The 20,841-nt window shown below is 39.7% G+C and overlaps 2 protein-coding genes across 6 annotated transcripts in view; one reads left to right on the forward strand and one right to left on the reverse strand.

The window, feature by feature from the left end:
• The first annotated feature begins 10 nt into the window (after positions 1-10).
• Positions 11-13,756, forward strand: LOC113404134 (transmembrane protein 198). Of its 2 annotated transcripts, none has more exons than XM_064220249.1 (8): positions 11-124; positions 1,305-1,521; positions 1,636-1,746; positions 1,856-2,007; positions 6,136-6,208; positions 7,876-7,967; positions 8,225-8,369; positions 8,490-13,756. In XM_064220249.1, the coding sequence occupies exons 2-8, from the start codon at positions 1,341-1,343 to the stop codon at positions 8,798-8,800; spliced, it is 1,065 nt and encodes a 354-aa protein (XP_064076319.1). In that variant the 5' UTR covers positions 11-124; positions 1,305-1,340; the 3' UTR covers positions 8,801-13,756. The 2 variants fall into 2 exon arrangements, with proteins under 2 accessions (XP_064076319.1, XP_064076318.1); XM_064220248.1 differs by lacking the exon at positions 11-124 and adding an exon at positions 364-605.
• Positions 13,757-17,816: 4,060 nt separating this feature from the next.
• The window catches only part of Nost (Nostrin), a 29,996-nt gene continuing 26,971 nt past the window's right edge, over positions 17,817-20,841 (reverse strand). For 2 of the 4 annotated variants that reach the window (XM_064220247.1, XM_064220245.1), the window contains exons 11-14: positions 20,632-20,784; positions 20,015-20,345; positions 19,629-19,778; positions 17,817-18,991 (exon numbers count right to left, since the gene is read on the reverse strand). In XM_064220247.1, the coding sequence (XP_064076317.1) occupies positions 18,873-18,991; positions 19,629-19,778; positions 20,015-20,345; positions 20,632-20,784 (753 nt within the window). In that variant the 3' untranslated portion in view covers positions 17,817-18,872. Of the gene's footprint in view, positions 18,992-19,625; positions 19,779-20,014; positions 20,346-20,631; positions 20,785-20,841 lie in introns of all 4 variants that reach the window. The other 2 variants (XR_010309865.1, XM_064220246.1) reach the window with 2 other exon arrangements.

Below are 20,841 nucleotides of genomic sequence, written 5' to 3' on the forward strand. Positions count from 1 at the left end.
ATGATATACAAAGTCCCGGTTCTTTCGCGATAATGCACGCACTAATATAAAACTTTTTTTATTTGTTCTCCGAGTTCAGCCTCGAACTTCGTGAAGGTGGCAGGCAGCTTACTTCTAATGGTAGGTATGTACCACGAAACAATCTTGAGTCTTATTAACGGTTATTGAAATAAACATTTTTTTTTAAGTTTAAAAATTATTTTTTCTTAAGTGGTATGTATTATTTTTATATATACACATTTCGACTAAATAACAAGATAATTACAATGACCAAACATTTAAATGTGATTATCTACGTTAAAAACGTGAATATAAAATACCGGTTTTATGAGGCTCTTACCGGTTCGCGTTCGCGAAAGACGTACCTAGACATCACTAAAAAAAAAGTAAATGACGAGAGGAAACTCGAGGAAAACCTTTGTTGTTAGTTTTCTTTGTAGATAGGTAGCTTTAAATTTTTGAAACCTTTTAATTTTGGTTCCTAATTATTAAAAATGAATTTATCTTAGTTCTCCTTTAAAATCTCAGTGAGATCTTTAGTGAGTAGGTCATGGCTCTAAGTTATTTTAGTTTACAATGTGAAATCGACTAACTGACGTATAATGGTAAGTGATTTATATATTATGTATTTACTCGTTTATCAAAATATTGAGCCAGCATTGTTTGCTAAGAGTCAAAACATTTTAGTGTTCCTTTTCGATTCGTCGTTGAAGTAAGAGTTAATTATTATACAGTGAAAGTTGATGATAGCCTTATAATAAAACTGGTTGAGGTGTCGAGGTCTAAGCCTGTATGTGACTTATTTATTGTCCGCTAAAACTTATTTGTTTACTTCGTATGTTGATGGCTGAAGTGAACATTTAAAATATTTGAATACGTTCGAGGTGCAATTACGATAGATATACAATAGTACTCATAATTTTGTGAAATAATAATATTTTGATCGAATGGTCTGGTTGCGTCGTTGTTTGTTCATAGTTTAATCCTAATTTCTATTAAACCATACTCCTTGGACATATTTTATTAAATGGAATGCTGATAATGAGAATTTAATGTAATAAAGACAACATGAACTTTTAACTACACATAGCAAAAATGTTATCAATAATAATATAATATTCATGACTATTCATACAATTTTTAAACTTCCAAGTTGGAAGTACTATTTTAGTGTGATCAGAAAAACAACATTTATTTATTTTAAAGTATTCATGTATTTGCTGTTATTGTAATTTTATAATTATTTGTAATAAATTTAATTTAAAGAAAATAGTTTTGATCTCATGTCAACTAATACTTTACAGAAATCTTTATAACTGTCCTCGCGGCTGTGATCTAAGATGTCATCAGTAGGGCAGTTAGTGCCCCAGGTGACACGTGGCCCTCCCAACATGACCATCAAATTCAACGGACCACACATAGAAGGCTCATTCTGCTCATTGATCGATTACAACTATGATCCCATTATCAGTGTGATTTGTGCAATGTATATTATCTTTGGAATTGTCTACACACTCTTTGGTAAGTTATTACAAGGCTCAGCTTCCAAACAAGCTTGTGACAAGTAATGTTAATTACATAAATATAGAAACTGATTTAAAATATTTCATTATAATATTCAAAATTTTGTCCCAGGGTACCGATGTTTCAAAGCAAGTATGTTTTTAACGGGTTTCACCTTTGGTTCAGCAATAGTTTATCTAATATGTCTTCAGGAATATTTGATGCCACCATATGGGAATGTCGGTAAGAAAAATTTGAAGAGTAATAGAACAGAAATTATTAGTTAAAAGCATGTTCTTTCAGTTGAGCTTTTAAAATATAAGGTTTTTTCTAAATTTGGTTATCTCTACAGGTGTGGCTGTGTGTGCCGGACTACTGTTCGGCCTCATAACAATGTTGATCCAGTATGTGGGCCTGTTCATGACGGGTTTCCACACGGGCCTCCTGCTCGCCATCGCCGGCCTCGCCATCTACGACCACTTTCTCGAAAGCAGACCTAATACGGTAAGTCGACAATGTAATATCAAACAGCGATATATATTTGGACCGAGCGATACAAGTCTCGGCTGATACGCGGTCTGTTCGTAGACACGTGAATGCTAAATAATTTATAAAAATACGAAATGCGAATGACTGCTTGCATACCTGTACATTACATAAAACTGAGGTCGCGATGCGTCTCCCTCGCGTCTCCTCGCGTCTCCCTCGCGGCGCGGCGTTGCGTAATGAAAACCGGATTCTATCAATTGCATCTTGTGCTTGTTATCTTCGAGTGGTTTTATTCGATCGCCGAGGGACGCACCCGGCCCGTGCGTCGCCTCCTGCGTCACGTCTTCGCCGTCATGTTGGGAAGAATGAGAACGAGTCAAGTCAACGAGTTGTGCGGACTCTATATTAGTCAATAAAATTAACTACAAAATAATATATTAGTTTACTTCAGACATGATGATGATTGTTGAAATATTTTCGAAATAGCTTATTAGACATATTGGTTCATGTTTTATCCAATTCGTGTCACGTTCGTAAAGAACGAACTCTGACGAGTGACGCAACTTGGGTTCGGGCGGCCTCACTCTGATGCGAACCTTTCCCAATACGTGGACAGGTAGAGCAAGCGATCAGCTACGTGTCGTAGTATAGTTTAACAGCCGTTTGAGACATACTGAGTGCATTACACCATGCCTTGGCTGGAATATATTTTATGAAAAATTCTACATCTCTTTGGAAAACGGGAAATTTAAAAAATATTGGCGCCGGCAGCACGTGCTAGTCGTTGCTGGGCACTTCCCAGTGCGATAGTTCATGCTAGCAGAAATATGATAACTCGGAACGTATTCCATGACCTGTATACGACGCAAATTTCCTTTCAGTCCGGTTTTAATTTATACTTTTTGCCGAAACGTAGACAAACAACACGTGAACATTCGTACGCACGTAACGTTGGCGTAACGTAATGAGCGCCGCTATTCAGGTGTACTCTTCGTTATAACGCGCGAGTATTTGGCACGCGGTGCGGTGGGCCGAGCGGCGCTGGCCGCACACAGCCCTGACCTCGATGTCGAGCTCGCTATCGGTATCGTCACGGTACTCGGATATTATTCATACCGACTATCGCTGCAGCGTATTGTTATATGGATAAATAACAATACCTCCTGTATACACGTAAATGTAGAAGGGAACAATAAGGGCCTGCGATGGCCTAACACGAGATACGCGATGGCTACTGATCCCTCGGGGAACGGGACGTTCGGTGTCCTTATTCAGTAATATGCGTATTGTTTGTTGAGTTGCAAGAGACACGTGCGTGAATAGCCATTTGTGGCGTCGTGGGATTTTCTTATTGTTATTATAGACTTATAGCTAATCAGCCATCTCTTCCAATTACATGTATATTTCTTATGACTGTTATACACTAAGCAAGCTTTTAATAAATATTTGATATCTCATATCTCCAATGAGCAACGAAAAAGTCAATGTACTATCACAGTATGGGAGTCGCATAGCAACCAGTTTCGTAACTTTTTGTGTATAACCGTAATACATAAACAACCAAACAAACTGACATAATGTGGTATTACTTATTTTTAAACATTACGGAAGCGAGCGCGGTTCTGCTCGGCTTGACTCGGGTATCTTTGCGAATTCTTTCTGCGCCTGCTTTTAACGACGAGTACGAGGCGAGTCTCGGGAATCCCGCGTAGCGACAGACAGGCGGGCCTATAATGCCGGCACCCATCGTTTACGATATTCATTGAAATTATTGTAAAAGTAATGATTGAAAATGGAAAAGCAAAGCATTTATCGTTTTTACTCAGACTGCCTCAACGGCCTACGTGCATGATCTCATACTTTTTTCGCGCAAGTACGCGAACAGTTGCTGTACTGTAATTGATAAATATTTCACGATTGCTTCGCACATGCAAAAGTTGGTGCCGAGCGCACCGGGCCAGCTTGGAGTTTAATTTGTGCCGCTACCAACCCGATTCTCGCCGGTGCAGAGTACGTAGAGCGCCGACCGCTCGACCGTGGCGCGTCCGGTCGGAGATATATCTCACACAGTAAGAGATTCTATCGCTTCCTCGCGAACACAAATCGCAGCACATAATATAGTTTGCGATTCATAAATAAGTCTATGTAGTAGGACCGAGTGACACAATCGCCCGAGCGACATGACCTCAGGTCATCGTACTGATCGATACCGCGAACAAGCGAAGACAAATTACACGTAGTCTAGACGAGCGTCGTGATCACTCGCATCACTGTTATTAGTTGTTTATGAGACTGCTCCCGACGGTGGAAGTTGTTGATTTACTTATTGGAAAGTAAAAAAATGCAATATCGCTTGACGCAGTGCAACGATATTGCAGGAGATATGAAAACAAGATAGTCTTTATTAAAGTCACTTATTTCCTCTCATCGCTCTTGAAACGTCGATGTGACGTAATTAATATTTGAATAATGAGCTAACACCGGTTCGTGACGTCGATTCTACCGAGAAGAACTCGTAGGTAGTTACTGTTTTCAAATAAGAGTTTATCTCAATCGACTCTCTCGAATCGATCCTATGTTTATAATTTAAAATAGATCGAATGGCAGGCGGTCACTACCATCCCAAAGCGTTGACGCTGAGAGCGATTGGCACCGGCTCAATCACCATTCCAATCTGAGAGTACTACGTAGTATTCAAGAGCGACGGTGCTTAGCCAGGCAGCTCTACCGGCAATAAACTTGAATTCTTGTCAACGTCCGAAAAGTGTCTCCGGCCTCTGCGAACAAGCGCCGTTTATATTTTATTCTGTGCACTAATTCGTAGGTAGGCCGACGAATCGCTTACAAAGTCGAGATAATTTCAGTTCAAATGTACAGAAAACCTATTTTTAATATTTGTATATAATATTTAATGTAGTTCATTTTTGTGAGCCGTAACGTTCCCCCTCGGAGCGACGAAACCATTTATTTACCGCTCCGCACTAAGCCAGTGTCCGACGGCGGAGATTTTAAACAAAGGCGTAACCTTATTGAAGTATTTCGTTGAATCGTTTGTCTGAGCCCGTATGCGACGTCTGAGCGAGCCTGCACTCAGCACTCTTGTGACTGACAACTTTTGGTCTGGTGGGTTGCGCCCTGTTGTATTTCGATGAGCGTGCGAATATTTTTATGTGTATAATTTATTTGTAAAGCAGTGTATGTTTATATCCGAATAAAAGCGAAGTTATTAAAAATTCAACGCAACAACAAACAGATGCCGCTTGTTAATGTCATCATAATATTTAAGAGCCTAATAAGTGTATCGGGGCCGACGGCGAATTGAACGCTTTTAAACGCGGGTGAATACGAGCTCAGAGGCGCCGGCGGAGGGCTCCCATCGATGGCTGTTCGAATACTATGCGATTACGCGCCGCAATTGTCTTCGCGCTGCGCGCTGCGAACTGCTTTACTATTTTATTAATTCGCCGTCAACATGGCCGGCGAAGACGAGGGTCGTTTGTCATTTATTGATTTGTATACATAAATAAACCTTTAAATTGAGCTTCAGCCGCAAGCGAATTAATACTGCCTTAATATTCCTCGAAAGTATTCGAATTGGCGAATGTCACCGAAATATTTTGATATTTATTAAATTATGACGTGTATCAACGGCAATGCGAATGTCCGATTACTCGACACTAATGTTTACTCATGTTGTTTGCCTGCATATTCCATTCTATCGCTGTAATGTTTGGATTCAAATGTTACACATTTCTTCTAATCGAGAAATCGACGTGCTCATAAGACGGACATTAAAAGGAATAATAGCCATAACAAACATAACCTATGTTGTTATAACCATGTTTCCTAAAATTCTCTCACGCGCAGCGCGTTTTGCATGACAAGAAATAAAATTGTAGGCATTCATAATACATAAGTACATAATTGTGTGGCTATATCGGCTTTTACATTTGTGAAAAATTATCCTAAAAGTTAAGGTGGTATTTAATAAAGGGATCCTTATTTATATGAATTGACACAAGTTATTGTCCGATCCTACATGTAATCACACGAGTTGCAGTGGAGGCGCTGCTACAAGTTTATATTTCTGAAACCGAAGTAGAAACGAAACCCGCAACGTAAACATTGTTCGTATCTTTGCAGTACTGGCTCTGCGTGGTGGTGTTGCTCGTCTCCGGGATATTCTTCGCGGTCGTTAACCTCTACTGGAAGAAAGGTGAGTTATCTTATCAGCAGATAAGTAACGATACGTTAAGATTTGATGTCATCATTAGTGTCCAATGTATAAAGTATTTCATTTTTATTTTATCTACACTGAATCTTTTTATTACACAAAACCTAATAAAAAGAATCAGTGTAGACTTGCCTTTAAAAAGTATTATTATATACGTACGTGTTACGGACTAGCACTAATTGGTGCTTTGGGGCTTCGCCTGCGAAAAGTTGTATTAAAACTTGGTGCATCATGTTAGTGCGTTAACTGTGTAATTAGATCCGTTCGCTCGTGTGATTGTACTGAAAACATACGTTTCGTAGATATGGACGCTTCTAATAAAGAATCTGCCGCTGTTGACACTGCGTCATATAGCTCAGAAGATTATTTCTATGACAAGTATTCTCAATAATGAGATGAGTAGCGTAAGAACCGGAATGCGATTTATCAAAGAAACTGGTTGTACAGTACAGGGAATAGACGGTACAGAGACACTTAGGGGTAGATCCCAGACCTTATGACGCCCGATGTTAACACACATTGCCGCACCGATTGTGTCGAACAGAGAGGCAGCCTAGTTGTGTTGTGTGTGTGTGTGTGTGTGTGTTCTCTGCTTAGATTGCTGCACACTGCGGCACACATACATGTGTTGTCGTTGCTGTTGTTACAGAAATTATACTGTCTTTGATGTGCGTGCTACCGGCTGTCGCTAAAATAGAAAAATGAGGCTTATTTATGGGCAACAATGCATTTTATTATATACGTTCATTTCAAAATAATTATTAAGTTTTAAAAATAAGTATGTAAACATAACAGTAATTTCAACTTTCTTCAAGCTGAAACAAGATTTCTAAGACCCGTGGCTTATTGGTCAATGGCGGTATCGGGAAGGGAATGTACTTTTATTTAGAGACGATACCTCCGGGCGTTCGTCGCCTAGCTTAACTTCTGGCTGCTGCACCTCGTGGTGTACAATAATGAGTTATTCATATTTACATACTAGCCTGGCCGTGTCTGTAGGCCGTAGGAGCTGCGCCCTGCGGACGCCCTCCGTCGTGTCTGATCACCACCCGATTGTGAGAGTGCACAATTTTGTGTTCGCTCGAGCTCTATTGATCCTGCGATCATTATACTTATTTCGCAATTGAAGAGTACCCTCTAAGAATTATATCCGCACTGTACTGTAGTACATTAGCGAGCAGTACTTATTGAAAACGATATTTTGCTTCATATTTGAACAACAATTTGAACACACACACTACCTTACACCGACGCCTCCCGGTGACGTCGGCTGTGTTGGCGCCTCGGGACATTGTTACAGGGTACTTATCGAGGGGACTGGTTCCGTTTTAGGTACTCGGTATTTTTAATATAGGAAATAGAGAGATATTTAGCGCCTCATCCCGACTTCGAGCTTGAACTGTGGCGGTGGCTGCCGCACATACTGAGCCTTATCCTCTCCGTCCAAATCATATGTAATAATATTAATGATAATTTACACCGATTCCTGCACATCATGAAGTTCGATTTTGTACAAAATTGTAATCAAGTACTGTTAAGATATTTCACTATACAGACTAAATGCAATACATACGAGTGAGAGGCCATCGATCTCGTATGCATCGCAGTCGCGGGCCGCGGTTGTAGCGAGCGTGTGCGTGTCGTTCCAGTGCTGACGGTATTCGGCACGAGCGTGTACGGCGGCGCCGTCATCGCGACCTGCCTCGACTACTTTCTGGAGCGCATGGTCATGCTCAAGTGGGTAAGTATCGCACTCGGACGCACCGAATGTTTTCTTTATTATATAGGTTTTCACTAAATCGAGTACATTTAATAATCGATTTATCTACTTCGTTATTACTGTCAAATAGACTTGCTTGAATAAATAATCGATATTGTGCGTCTTATTACGACGTAACGACGTAACGAGACTGTTGATGGCGCAGCCTTTGCTTCTGACGTACAGGCGGTATATCATAGCTCGCATAATTTTTAACAAAGTAATGTATCGTATTGTAGCTGTGGGAGCGCGCTAAGCTGGAGCCGGTGGTGGTGCCGCCGTGTCGGTTGTCGTGGCTGGCGCTGGCCGCGTGGCCTGCAGCCACGATCGTTGGCTTTGTAGCGCAGGGTGCGCTTACCGCCGCCGGGACGCACCATGAACAAAGTTTGTACTTTGTTTTCGTACTCGAAAATGTTATATTTGATTATGTGTTTTAATAACATCTTACATATTATACGATTACACATATTGGGAAAATTGTACCAACATTGTACGTCTGGTCAGGTATAGGCGCGCAGAAGCGTCGACTGAAGGCGCAGCAGTCGCGGCCGGTGACGCGCGAGCAACGCGCCGAGATGAAGCAGCGCAAGTACCGATACCTGTACCAGGTGCGTACGGCGCACGGGGACGTGATCTCGCAGTCGTACGTGCAGGCGCTGCAGAAGAAGGCGCAGTGCGGCAACTGGAGCGGCGCGTGCGGCGGCGGCGGCGGCGGCGAGTGCAGCACGCTGCAGAGCGACTCCACGCACCTCACCGTGCTCGCGCCGCCCACCGACTCCGACGACGACCTCAACCAGATCCGCGCCGCGCACTAGGGGGCGCAGTGTGACGCCGCGTCTCGAACTGAATGCCGAATACTTCCTCTGCCCGCCTGTCGGCGTCGCTGCAGGTCGCAGGCCGCCCAGAGCGGCCCCAGTATTATTGTAAGAGATATCCACTCGTATATCGTGTCATTATATTATATTACATTAGTAGTGATCAATATTATCGATGTATTTGTATTGGATGTGATTTTATGACTTATTATTATTATTGTATTTACATTGTAATCACATTACTAATGTTTAGGTGTCGGAGTTTGAGGCCAAGTTTTATTTTGGAAACTGTTTTCGATTCCACGTAATTTTCTTAACTTATTAAATAAAATTGTTACAAACTCGGAAGTTATCGATATTTCGACGCGTCGATGCGACGCAAGTGCGCGTGCGCGAGCCCGCTAGGAGTTAATTAGAATATCGTTATCTAGTGACGTCGATCCTTACAGAAATAATGAAAACACTGCCGTATTAATAGCTTTTATAAATACTTTATAGGTATTAAATAATTGTAAAGAGTCCGCGATGGCCTCGGACTCCGCCGCGTGTGTCGGCTACACGTGGGAGCGCACTTGCGTCTGACGCACTGGACGAAGTCTTCTCCGCTGTTGAACGTTTCGAGCGTTTCGAGCGTTTCGAGATTTATTATTATTATTACTTAGGACATTCCCACGTCTCGTTACTCATACGCTTTGGTGAGGTTAGTCGCGTTAGGAGTTTCGTTCTATTTGCCTATTGTTTTAGGACTATCTTTCCTGCCCCTAGACTGAACCGAACGATTACGAATATTTTGTTGGTAGTGTTCCTTTGCCAAGCACAATGCTGTCGAGCGTGAACGTGAACGTGAACGTGAACGGGTAAGCTCTATAAGAGCGTAGACTAGTGTCGTGTACGCGTCCGCGCGGGGCGGCGCGGGGCGGCGGCCCAGGGCTGTGCGCACGTCCCCCCCCCCCCGTCCCGTCCCGAGCGGGACGAAGCGTACATGTACATTGCGACGTGTGATATGTTATACTTTGGCCAAAGTTTATTTAAGTTGTTACAGCTAAAAGCACAATTATTTTTATTCACTTTTGATGTTTACTGCTTGCTTGAATGTCAAGTGGCCGTGTCGACGGTGAGTCGACGTCGGTAAGCCGGCGGCCAGCGGCTGCAGTGAGATACGTAGCGGTACGGAAGATGAATAGCGTGTACATATTATACAGTAGCTGTAAGTGGTAGCGGTAGCGGCGGGCGGCCCTGCCCGCTCGACCTCTGGTCCCAGTGCCCGCACACTCCCCGGGTGTCGCGGTGACGTGGCACGTCGCTGCACTCAGATGCTCGTTTCGATGGTTATATTGTTTTATTTCGTAAACGTTTATTCAATTAGACCCTTGCGACTGTTATTTTATTTTATTTTTATTATTAATATGTTTGTGTTGATTTGTATTGTATTTTATTATTTTATATTATTTTTCGAACGTATGCCTGTGTGCGTGTTTTATTTCGTCCCTCTCCTGTTCCTCACGCCCAGTCGCTCTCGCATGAGATTATATTACATATGTATAGGATAGGTTGCTGAAATATAATCGATCGTATAAGTCGTAATCGCTAGGGACGCAAACCGGAGCCGAGACGCGTCTGCCGTCTCGTGAGCACATTCAGAACAATAATATATTAAGTGAGGTCTCGGTAGTAGCCGATAGTAGTATTACGGGCGGCGCACTCGTCGCGTTAATATTTAATTTGAATGGCATTCACCAGTGCACAGTGACTAGGATCACTTAATGAAAATGATATGTTGATATCGTACAATTTCCCATTTGCGCACTGTCGTCGTAAGTTGTCGTGAGCGACTCCCGCCCCCCGGGCGAGTGCCGGTACCGCTGTCTGAGAGCGGTGATTTTCGAGTCAGTTGCGAAGTGAACAGAAACACCCGGGAAACGGAAGAAGTGATATTTAAAAATTAAAAATGTACGTGAATTGTATTTTTGTAAATATGTTGTAGGCGAAATAATCTATTTTCAGTAATAGCGATTGCATTCTCATCGACAAACTAATTTAATCGTCTTCGTGTTTTCAAAGCTCTCCTGCGTACTTGCCCGAGCGCAGCCGCCGCGGCGCGCGAGGCGTGCACACGATGCAGAACATTGCATTGTAATGTTTTCAGTCGAAAGTTCAAGTCTTGTAACAAATTAGAAGTGCAGACACGTAGTATTTATTCTGGTTTTTAAAAAGCCGCTTTGATATTGATGTAATTAAAAGTTCTAGTATATTAGGGGTTCCGTATCAGAAAAGGTAAAAAGGGTTCAAAGTGAGACTCCGTCCGTCTAAATATAGCTCGCGCCTGTGCTTCGGAGGCCTGAACGGTAGGTTCAAAGCTATGTGTGTGTGAATGTTGTGCATCGGCTATCGTCGTATTCAGAAACAAGACCGACCGCCTCGAGACACCCGTGCTGCCGTCTGTAGGGTACAGTAAGATATCATATAAATCGTAATATTACAGAGCTGCTGTCACCTAACTGTCACTATTTTTCCTAAATTGAAATACAAGAATCGATTTGACTTTGACAAGCAAACACGACGAGGAGTTATACCGCTCTGTAGTACGGTCTGCATAAAACCAAAACCCTCAAAGGCTCATTTATTTGCCGCCTCGCTCGCACTGCTTGCAACGACGGCTGTTCTTAGAAAAGCCATTGACACTGTTAGTGTGTGATGGAGTTAAGTTTGCAAGAGTTGTTTAAGACCAAATTACTTTTGCCAATCGCTTTAGTACAGTGCGATACGATTGTTTCTGATGTTAGCCGATGCACAATATTTATTATGAAGTAGGTACTATACGAAGTTTAGTCACTATTGGCAACTGTTCGGACGTTAATACTTAGTATATTTTCTTTAAAAAGTGAACAGCTGAGGCTTCGCAAAGAAACATGTTTCTCTGAACATACAGCTCTCTCACTTCAATAAATCAGGTGATCAGAAAAAAATATTGGAATAAGAATTCCTTTTACAAAATCATTGCCAAGCGTAGGTGATACTTATAATACAGTTCTAGTATTGTCATTTCCGTGTATGCGTCGTAACTCATTTGCATTTCAAGTTTCACTTCAAAATATAAAATAGCAATCACATGAGTTCGACGAAATCTCTCGGGGATGAATGGAATGGGTTTCACGAAATGATCACCGAGCAGGGTTGGATACGGAACCCTAGCGAGTCACAATCGCAATTGATGTGTGTTTAAAAGTTACGTTCGTTTTAAATTGTCTTAAAGTACCTGTAGTAGTGTAAATATCAACGCGCAATTTCGCGTTTGCGTAACGCACAAATCAAAGAAGAAATTTCAATCACCGCACAAGTCGATAATAATACTCCAAAAGTATATTCTCTCCAACCTTTATTTCGAAAAAATATACTTTTGAGACAAAATAGATATAGATATAACTTACTTAAGTAGCAAACTTCTCTCCTACTCGTACACCATACCGTCACCAACGCCACCAACGCCAGAGGCCGGCGGCGAGCGGCGGGCGTGCTCGTGCGGCGTCGTAAGTGTTTTCTCCGATATCCGATCCGATATCGGTCTCTGTGTGCGCAGGCCCATATGTTTTTGTTTTAAGTGCGTTTTGTAGCTTGCTAAAAAGAGTATAAAATGCTCCCTCTGAATATCTAGCTTCAACAATGGGATGTACCGAATACTGTCGTTGTACATATCTTTATATTTTTTGTGTCTCAAATATAATAGACACGGCAAATACGTAAAGTTTTGTATCATAGTCTGCTATGATGACCTGCCCGCACGAAGCTATGGAGCAAATGGCCGAATCGGAACGAATTTATCGGAAAGTGAAAATAGTACATGGTGTCAGCTACCGTTCGGCACCGACGTCGGATCGGATAACGTGAACGCTCCAACAAGTCTGCAGTCGTAAAGTGTCGCGAGCGGCGCCCGGCCAGCGTTAGATATTTAGTCTTTGAGTGTTAACGAGTTAACCGTAATAGATGTCGTAGGAATTGTAACTAAAAAGTGCAAAGGGATTGCACACGAGCACACTTATTGTGATTCCAATTACCTTATATGTAATAATCTATAAGCATTAAATGTTTCTAGAGTTTTATACCAAGTGATCAATAAATTGATGCAATTGTTCAATAATAATGTATCGAAATTTAATTTAATTTTAAAGGCGTAAAATGTAATTACTGAGGATTACCTCGGGAACGTTATCGTGCTGGCGAAACTCTAGGAACAGGCGCCTACCGACGCTCCAACCCGCTTCGATTACATCCACGTAAGGCGACCGTTGTATTTGTATTTCTTTGCAACGTCCGATGTTCGTAGTAGGTACGGGTTGACCACTGATTCGTTAGAGTTGCTTTAGGGAGAGTACACTTATATTTTTTTATAAATATTTATGAATAATACTACTGGAGTTTGTGCCATTCTCACGCGCGGCCGCAATGGCCTAATTGTCGTGAACGTGGCGTAGCGGTTCTAAGTGTCATGATGTACTTTTGCAAACTTCCCTTAACATTCGAGAACTCCAAGGATGTTTCGAGGCCGCTGGTCCGCCTATTAGTGGAGGGCTGATTTGCTATCAACGAAACAATGTCCATTTTACAAAAAATGTAGCAAATGTTTTCGATTGGTCGATCCAACGACCCACCGGATGTACCATACATACTACACTCGTCCATCTTAAATCTATAGAGTATTTTTCTATACTGAACGGTACAACCTTATTAACGGTAACACAGCCGTCGCGCCGACGGAGGCTACGTAGGTAGGTGGTCTGGTGGTCGCGTTCGCGTGCGTGTCGTCTCTGGTCCGCCCGACTGGCGCGGGCGCGGGCCGTTCGCTGAACAAAACTGCGCGTAACAGCAATTAGTAGTAGATATTTTTGGACTGTAGTCCTATCTTGCCAATACTGTAATCTACGAACGTTATTTTAATAAATAATTTGTTGTCATCTCTAATCGTCTTTTATTTAGATACCTAAATCATAATGAATATGCATTATTGTTTTCTATTTGTACTGTAAACTGATTCTATAAAAAAAACTTAGAGTATATAATATTGATTATTTTCTGTAAGTCTACTTTATCTCTTATATAATGATCACTATTGAGATCACTACATCGGCTAGGTCCTCGCCTACCCTACTGTCTAATATTATATATACAAACTGATCAAACACAATTATATTTAGACATAGACAATTTTACTTTTTAGTAATGTGATATTTTCATAAAATCTTATTCCGTGACAAAACTCAGTTTAAAACGGAATTCCTAAATAAATTAATAAATATTGAAGATTGACATAAATACTATATTTTTATTTTTTAAAAGATGCCTCTGTCACGAGAAAAAATCACAAATTCGACTAAGGAGATCCGCCAGGGACTGAAATGCAAGATCGAAGAAGATGCTATTTCGTGCATCATTTTTTGGTAGATCCATCATCTTCTTTCATCATGCAACAAATACAACGGATTCCGGGAGTTTCTCTGCAACCCGACAACCGATCCTGCTGAAAGTATGATACTTCCGCTGCCGTGTAAACATGAATCACGCAACTGCAGAAATCATCTTTGATGCGAGAACTCCACGACTGGGCCCCGTGACCGCGAGCGATTGTAGAAAAACATATTACACGCATTTCACAATGTATTCCAAGATTTGTATAAAAAAATGTATATATGAATGGCGTTCAATTGATGGCAGATATTGATACCGATTGAATATTATAACGCTTACTTTATCCAGTAACTCCATCAAATGCAATTTTGAAGGGTTTTGGAGTTGCTGCTACACAACCTTTGGGCAATGCAAATATTAAAATTGAGATTGATTAAATTAATGTAGAAATAACTAATTGTTATTTATCTGAAATTGATACGATCAAAGGTTAATCCACGATATATCAGGGAAATATTAACTCAATGCCTAGGGCCTAATTTAGATTTACAAAGTTATTTTAGTACAATACAGCTAAATTATACTGATTATGTTTTATAATGCTAACATAGGTATCGAAACAAAGTGAGGTACCTATATATTTAAAAATATTTAAGCATTGATTCCAACGACGATCTACTGTCTTCCTTGAGTCATGAGGTACTTATGCTTTGAGGTTGGTAGGCTTTGCATATATTATACCCCAGGCGATTATAGGTCGATTTAAATTTTATATGAAAGTTATAAGAAGTTGAAGAAGGTTTGACATGATGATATTAAGTGGTCTGCAAATAAATTGACAGTGGGGGCAGACGTTATAGGCGATCTCAAACACGGTCATTATAATATATAGACCGTGAACTGTTCCATCCAGCATAATAACATCAGCACGTGCCATAAAATTGATGGACGGATATGGATGTCGGTGGGTTGGAGTACACTGACGCGAAGCATTTGCTAGATTTACTTAATGAGTTCGTAAATATTTTTGCTAGTTATACCAAAGACTTAGGATGCACAGATTTTATAGAAACACGTATACTTACTCAAATCAAATCAAATCAAATCAAAAATCTTTATTCAATATAGAAGTGTTTACACTTGCTTATTGATTGTCAAAAATCTACCACCGGTTCGGAATTTAGCACCTCGGACCTGAGAAGAACCGGCGAAAGAAACTCAGCGGGATATTTTTTTTTTTTCCATTTTGCATGTACAATAATAATTATATTTTAGTTATTTGAAACAGCCTGGAGGCGATCATTTCATTCCCAAGGTGTGCAGTCAACTAAAAAGTCATTAGTGTTGTAATATCCTTTAGCACACAAACGCTCTTTAACGATTCTTTTGAATTTTATAATTGAATAATTTTGAACGTTTTCTGGGATCCTGTTGTAAAAACGTATACATTGCCCCAAAAAAGAGTTACTAACCCTGTGTAATCGGGTACTTGGAGTAACAAGTTTATTCTTGTTCCTAGTGTTAATAGAATGTACGTCACAATTTCTGGGAAAATCGTTTATGTTTTTGCGTACAAACATAACATTATCAAAAACAAATTGAGAAGCGACAGTCCTACCTACTACCACAGAATAGCCTGTGTAGTACAAACCTTATAGGCTCGCACATAAAGAAAGTCAAATAGTACACGACAAAGTTTAAGACCTTATTAATGCCGGTGTTGTGTGAAAACCTATATGAGTGTATGCCAGTCCTCAAGTATCAATGGTAGGAGATTCTATCGCGAAAACGGCTTTCATAACACTTTTAGACCAATACGAGTACCTTAAAATTCTATTTGGTCTCGCCAATGCTCCGGCAGTATTATCCCGACTTATAAAAATAGTCTTAGGCTCTGTAAGCTGCCACTCAGCACTCTATTTGGATGACGACCCACGGTATCTGTTGAAGCAGAACTAGTTTTATTAGAGCGTATTCTAGAAATGCTTTCTGACGTCAAGTTTAAATTAAATTTAAGCAACCATTTGGGTCATGAAATCACTGCTAAGACAAGCTTAAATAAAATGCGTGGCAAAATTTAAAAGACCGAGTAACATTCATGAAATGTGCCAGTTCCTCGGTTTGGCATCATATTTTAGAAAAAATATTCGGGGATTTGTTGAAAGACCTGTTTTGGGTTTTTTAATAAAGATACTACTACCGAATGCCATAGAGATACCATCAGTTAAGTCTCGGTGGAATCTTGTTTCAATATCAAGTAAACGGTAGATTGAAACCAATCGCTTATTTCAGGCGGATAACTAGTAAAGAAGAGGGGTTTTACCACAGCTTGAGCTATAAACTTTACCTGTTATATAATCTTTAAAGCGATTCTTTTTATAGTTTACAGGAATCCCAGTCCAGGGCTTAAATGATTGCGCGGTGCTACGAACTTCATTGACTAAAAATAATTAGTTCCACATATTCTGCGCTGGTGGTTGACAATACAGAAAGAGAGAAAGTTTGAAGCACGTGGAAGCTTGAAGTGCAAATCATGTGGCTAATAATGTGCTAATCATCGATAAATCTGACTGTTTTGTTAACTAGCAGTTGCAAGATGACAAAATTCAAAATATCTTACTGACAACTATGTGCAGACGTATCATGACCAAATGCACGTCATGTGGTTCTAATAATAAGACATAATAATGCTGCAGTATCTTTTGCTTGCCGCCCGATAAAAACATTAATATTTAAGATCGGCGTAAATCTTCTATATATATGAAAGCGAAATACTCAACATCCAAAAACTCACTGATTTATCACAAAATCTCAGATACTATGACACCTAAAAACTTGAAATTTGGCATCTAGTTACCTTTTAGGGTGTAGATATCCACCGAGAACGGATTTTACGAACATGGTGGATTTTCGTAAAGTAAAATAATATATACCTGTATATAGTATTTATAAAACACAAACTTCTATCTATATTATAATGTTAGGTGTAGTCTACTAAGTGTAGTACCATTTTAGAAACCGGACTACATGCGCCATCTTTTAAAGCCACTTACCAAAAGAGCGTAATACATTTTTTTTACAAGACAGTCACATAAAGATGGACGATGTAATCTTTTTTGCATAATGGTTGCGCAATAAAATTATGTTTTTCTAAAACTGAGGCATTTTTGTATCGATTTTAGATTACAATTTATAAAACGGTTATTCAGAGACCAGTTGCACAAAAAAAATCAAATCATGGTTAAGATTTGTGGTCACTAAGCTTGAAAGACTGTCAAAGGATTATTATTTTTTATTTTTAAATTATTTATAAAAAAAAATACTTTTTTTTCTTATAACCCCCAGCCATTGGTCTATCGCCCATTGCCGGCTTGACGTTGATTTCTGACACCTGTATATATTTTTAAAAAGATTGATCTGTCACGAGATGTAATCACATTATTGCGATGGATTGAGAAATATATTTGGTGGAGATTAATCATCAAGCTTGAATTTATTTTGTCGTGCTGATCTTCCGACATGACACATACATATTTATGTTTTGGGAAATCGTGTCAAATACACTGTATGTAATACGAGTGAAATAAAAACTTTGGGAATAAATGAAACGACTTGGAACATTCAAGAAATATATTTAGACAATTACAATTAAAAAGTCAGTTATGTATAATTATCACCATTTTGTTTATTATATAAAATACTTTGGTTTAATTTAACGCTAACACACTTAGACATACATATTGCAGGTTGTTTGCCACTTATCGCAGTCTCTCCGAATATTCACGATCTCTCGAATGACGTACTAAAAACAGGAGTTACGTCTAAGTACTTATCTATACATAATGTTTATAAATAATTAACGAACGTTTATCTACACGGTACCAACAGAATATCCTTATTAAAACTGTTATGAAGACGGTAAAATGAAAAAAGGCAATTGATGACGTATACGATGACGTAGAAAGCAACCCAGAAAACAAGTATTTATTTAAAGTGGCATTTTTGCCGCAAGTACTCGATATATTAATATTCTTAAATACTTTATAAACAAAGTGTAAATTAAGTACGAATACTACAAATGTAATAAATTCCCATTTTGTGCTTTTGTTTATTGATCAAATAAGTCTGCAGCCAACTGTGGACTAGTTTTTGCAGCACGGCCGGCGAGGGAGCATATGAGCCGCGCTGCTGCTCACTTTATTAATGTTACGTAACGGACTGGTCTGTTTTCACTTTAGCAAATTCGTTTTTACTGTAATTTTGTAATGCGTTTCACTAACGTCTGAGAGTCAAAGATGAACACGGTGGATCGTTACGGTTTGCTGACTCCGAAACCGCGTGGGTATAGATTGATAAAAGTAAAATAATTGAGGCACTCTGTGCAAACGCAGGACGACGATAGTGTGGTCCTTTCCCAGTCCATCCTGTTCCACAAACGAAATACTCGCATTTTATCGTGCAATAAATAATTTGAAAAGCAGCTTCTTGATTTTTTCAGTTGGATTTGTGAAATGAGGGTTGTGTAACATTTATTTTTTATATTTTTAACGAAAAATGTGATTACTACAATAATTTATATTTCCCAATAACTGTACATGAAATCTCTGTTTACTCTCTCATGTGCGGTTCAGGTAAAGGTTCTCTGTCACGATACTGGGTATAATTCGCAGCTTCATATGCAAGAGGTGATTTCTTCGACGTAGGATGACGGGAAGATTCCAAAGGAGCCATTCAAGTCCCCACTCCACCAGACGTCGTCTTGTTTCTCGTATATATTTACAATGTCACCTGGTCCACAAAATATATAGTCAGTTTTTATTATTTGCTAAGTTTTCAATGTGTATGTGTATGCATACATCGCAACGGGACACTATTCAGAAAAAAATCACATCAAATTCGCAAATTACTTGAACATCGAAAAGAATAACTTAAAAAATAAAAGGAACAGTTAATAACATCATAAATTTTTCATAACAAATACAAAAATGTTGTTTTTACAGAACGAAACATGCGATAATTATTTTGAAACAAAAATGGTTACGTCTGTTTGGATGTAAATCGTTACGTAAAGTATATTTATTGAAAACGACGATGCAAATTTTATCTTGTTCTTAAATAAATAAAAAATCGCAATTGCATTCGTGAACAAAGATAATAGGATCGCTAACTCGTTCGTTACAGAGGAAGATGAAAGAGGCAGGTTACCAGTTTACGCGCAGCACAGCGTTGATGGAAACAGCCAAGAGTTGGCATCGTATTCAGCTACTTGTGCGTAAATATTGTAACAATGTCTCTACTTATCGACTGGACGAAAATAAGAACGATTAGAAGATCGATACTGTAATAATTAATATAAATAAAATAATAACTTATAAAAAGCTTCTTTGTATTATTAGGTATACAGTCAACGACTCAGAATAGTTACCAGGTGACAAGGTGAGTTCGTCGTCCAACCTCGCCTCGTACGAGTAGAGCGCGCGACATTTGCCGATGTACTTCTGCACTGGTTCATCGCCCGTGCTATTCTTCCCCACGTCTGTTAGATCTGTTGAACTGTCACTTTGCGACGAGAACTCGTCTAAAAGCAAACATCATTTTATCCATTTTGTTACAATAACCATTTATATTAATAATTGTTTAAAATAAAATGTTTGCCAACTCCGTTGTAAAAATTAAGACAATCAATTTTCTTCAACTTCTAACTGGCAACTTAATAATATACATTATACATGTAAATGCTTAAAATATAAATCATCTGAGTATTATCTCCGTATATACAATATTATTAAGTCAGGCGAAAATTACTGTTCTCACCAAAATCACTATCCTGTTGATTGGAGAGGCCGTCCCCGGCGCCGCGCTCGCTCCAGTCGAGCGGGCTCTCCGGCGGCAGCGGTTCTGGCGAGGGTGGCTTGAGAGGTGGGGGCGGCTCCGTGCACAAGGGCGTCACCGGTGCACTCTTGTGCTCCGTGTTGCGCCTGAACGACAGATGTTCGATGCGCAATTTGCTGGACGCGCGGCTCATGATGGAGTCACGCCGTTCCTTCTCATCCCCTCCATTCACGCTTTTCGATAAAGCTGTGTAATTCGGCTGTAGGTTTTTGTTGACTTCGTTTTGGTAATCAGCTTGCAGCCATGGCGGAATCTATCCCAAAATAATATTATGAAACAGTCATCAACTTCGACTGATGTTAGTAAGGCACTCCGTTATCATCATAATAAGGTATCAAGAAAACTGACCGCTAATTAATTATACTAGTAACTATCATTAAAATATCACTTAATTATAATTAACTAAGTACCTACTTCAAGTTATTCTAATATATTCAACGGCATAATAAATGAAATACGATTTTTTTAAAATATAATCCTATTTGAATAGAAAGTAATTGTAACGAATACAATAAAATTAATAAAATGATATGTTTTACCTTAAGAATGCTCTGTTGGAGGCCCTGTTTGTCTCTAACGACCTGTATATGCGTCGCCAGAGGATGCTGGCAGGGTGGTCGGTTGTCTAGTTCGCTCAAGCTGGAAGTTATTTTGTGCCGCACCGCCTCTAGGTAGGTTAGCATGGATCTCATCTGCAAGGTGTTTCGTTAATCAATACTATAAACGGACACACACAGATATAAATAATT

The sequence above is a fragment of the Vanessa tameamea genome, chromosome Z (assembly GCF_037043105.1).
Source record: "Vanessa tameamea isolate UH-Manoa-2023 chromosome Z, ilVanTame1 primary haplotype, whole genome shotgun sequence".
Classification (NCBI taxonomy): Eukaryota; Metazoa; Arthropoda; class Insecta; order Lepidoptera; family Nymphalidae; genus Vanessa; species Vanessa tameamea.

Bases quoted from the DNA above. Each gene is read 5' to 3' on its own strand.
- LOC113404134 (XM_064220249.1), top strand. From the start codon at position 1,341: ATGTCATCAGTAGGGCAGTTAGTGCCCCAGGTGACACGTGGCCCTCCC. The intron at 6,209-7,875 runs GTGAGTTATCTT...GTGTCGTTCCAG, and splicing joins TAACCTCTACTGGAAGAAAG to TGCTGACGGTATTCGGCACG. The intron at 7,968-8,224 runs GTAAGTATCGCA...ATCGTATTGTAG, and splicing joins GCATGGTCATGCTCAAGTGG to CTGTGGGAGCGCGCTAAGCT.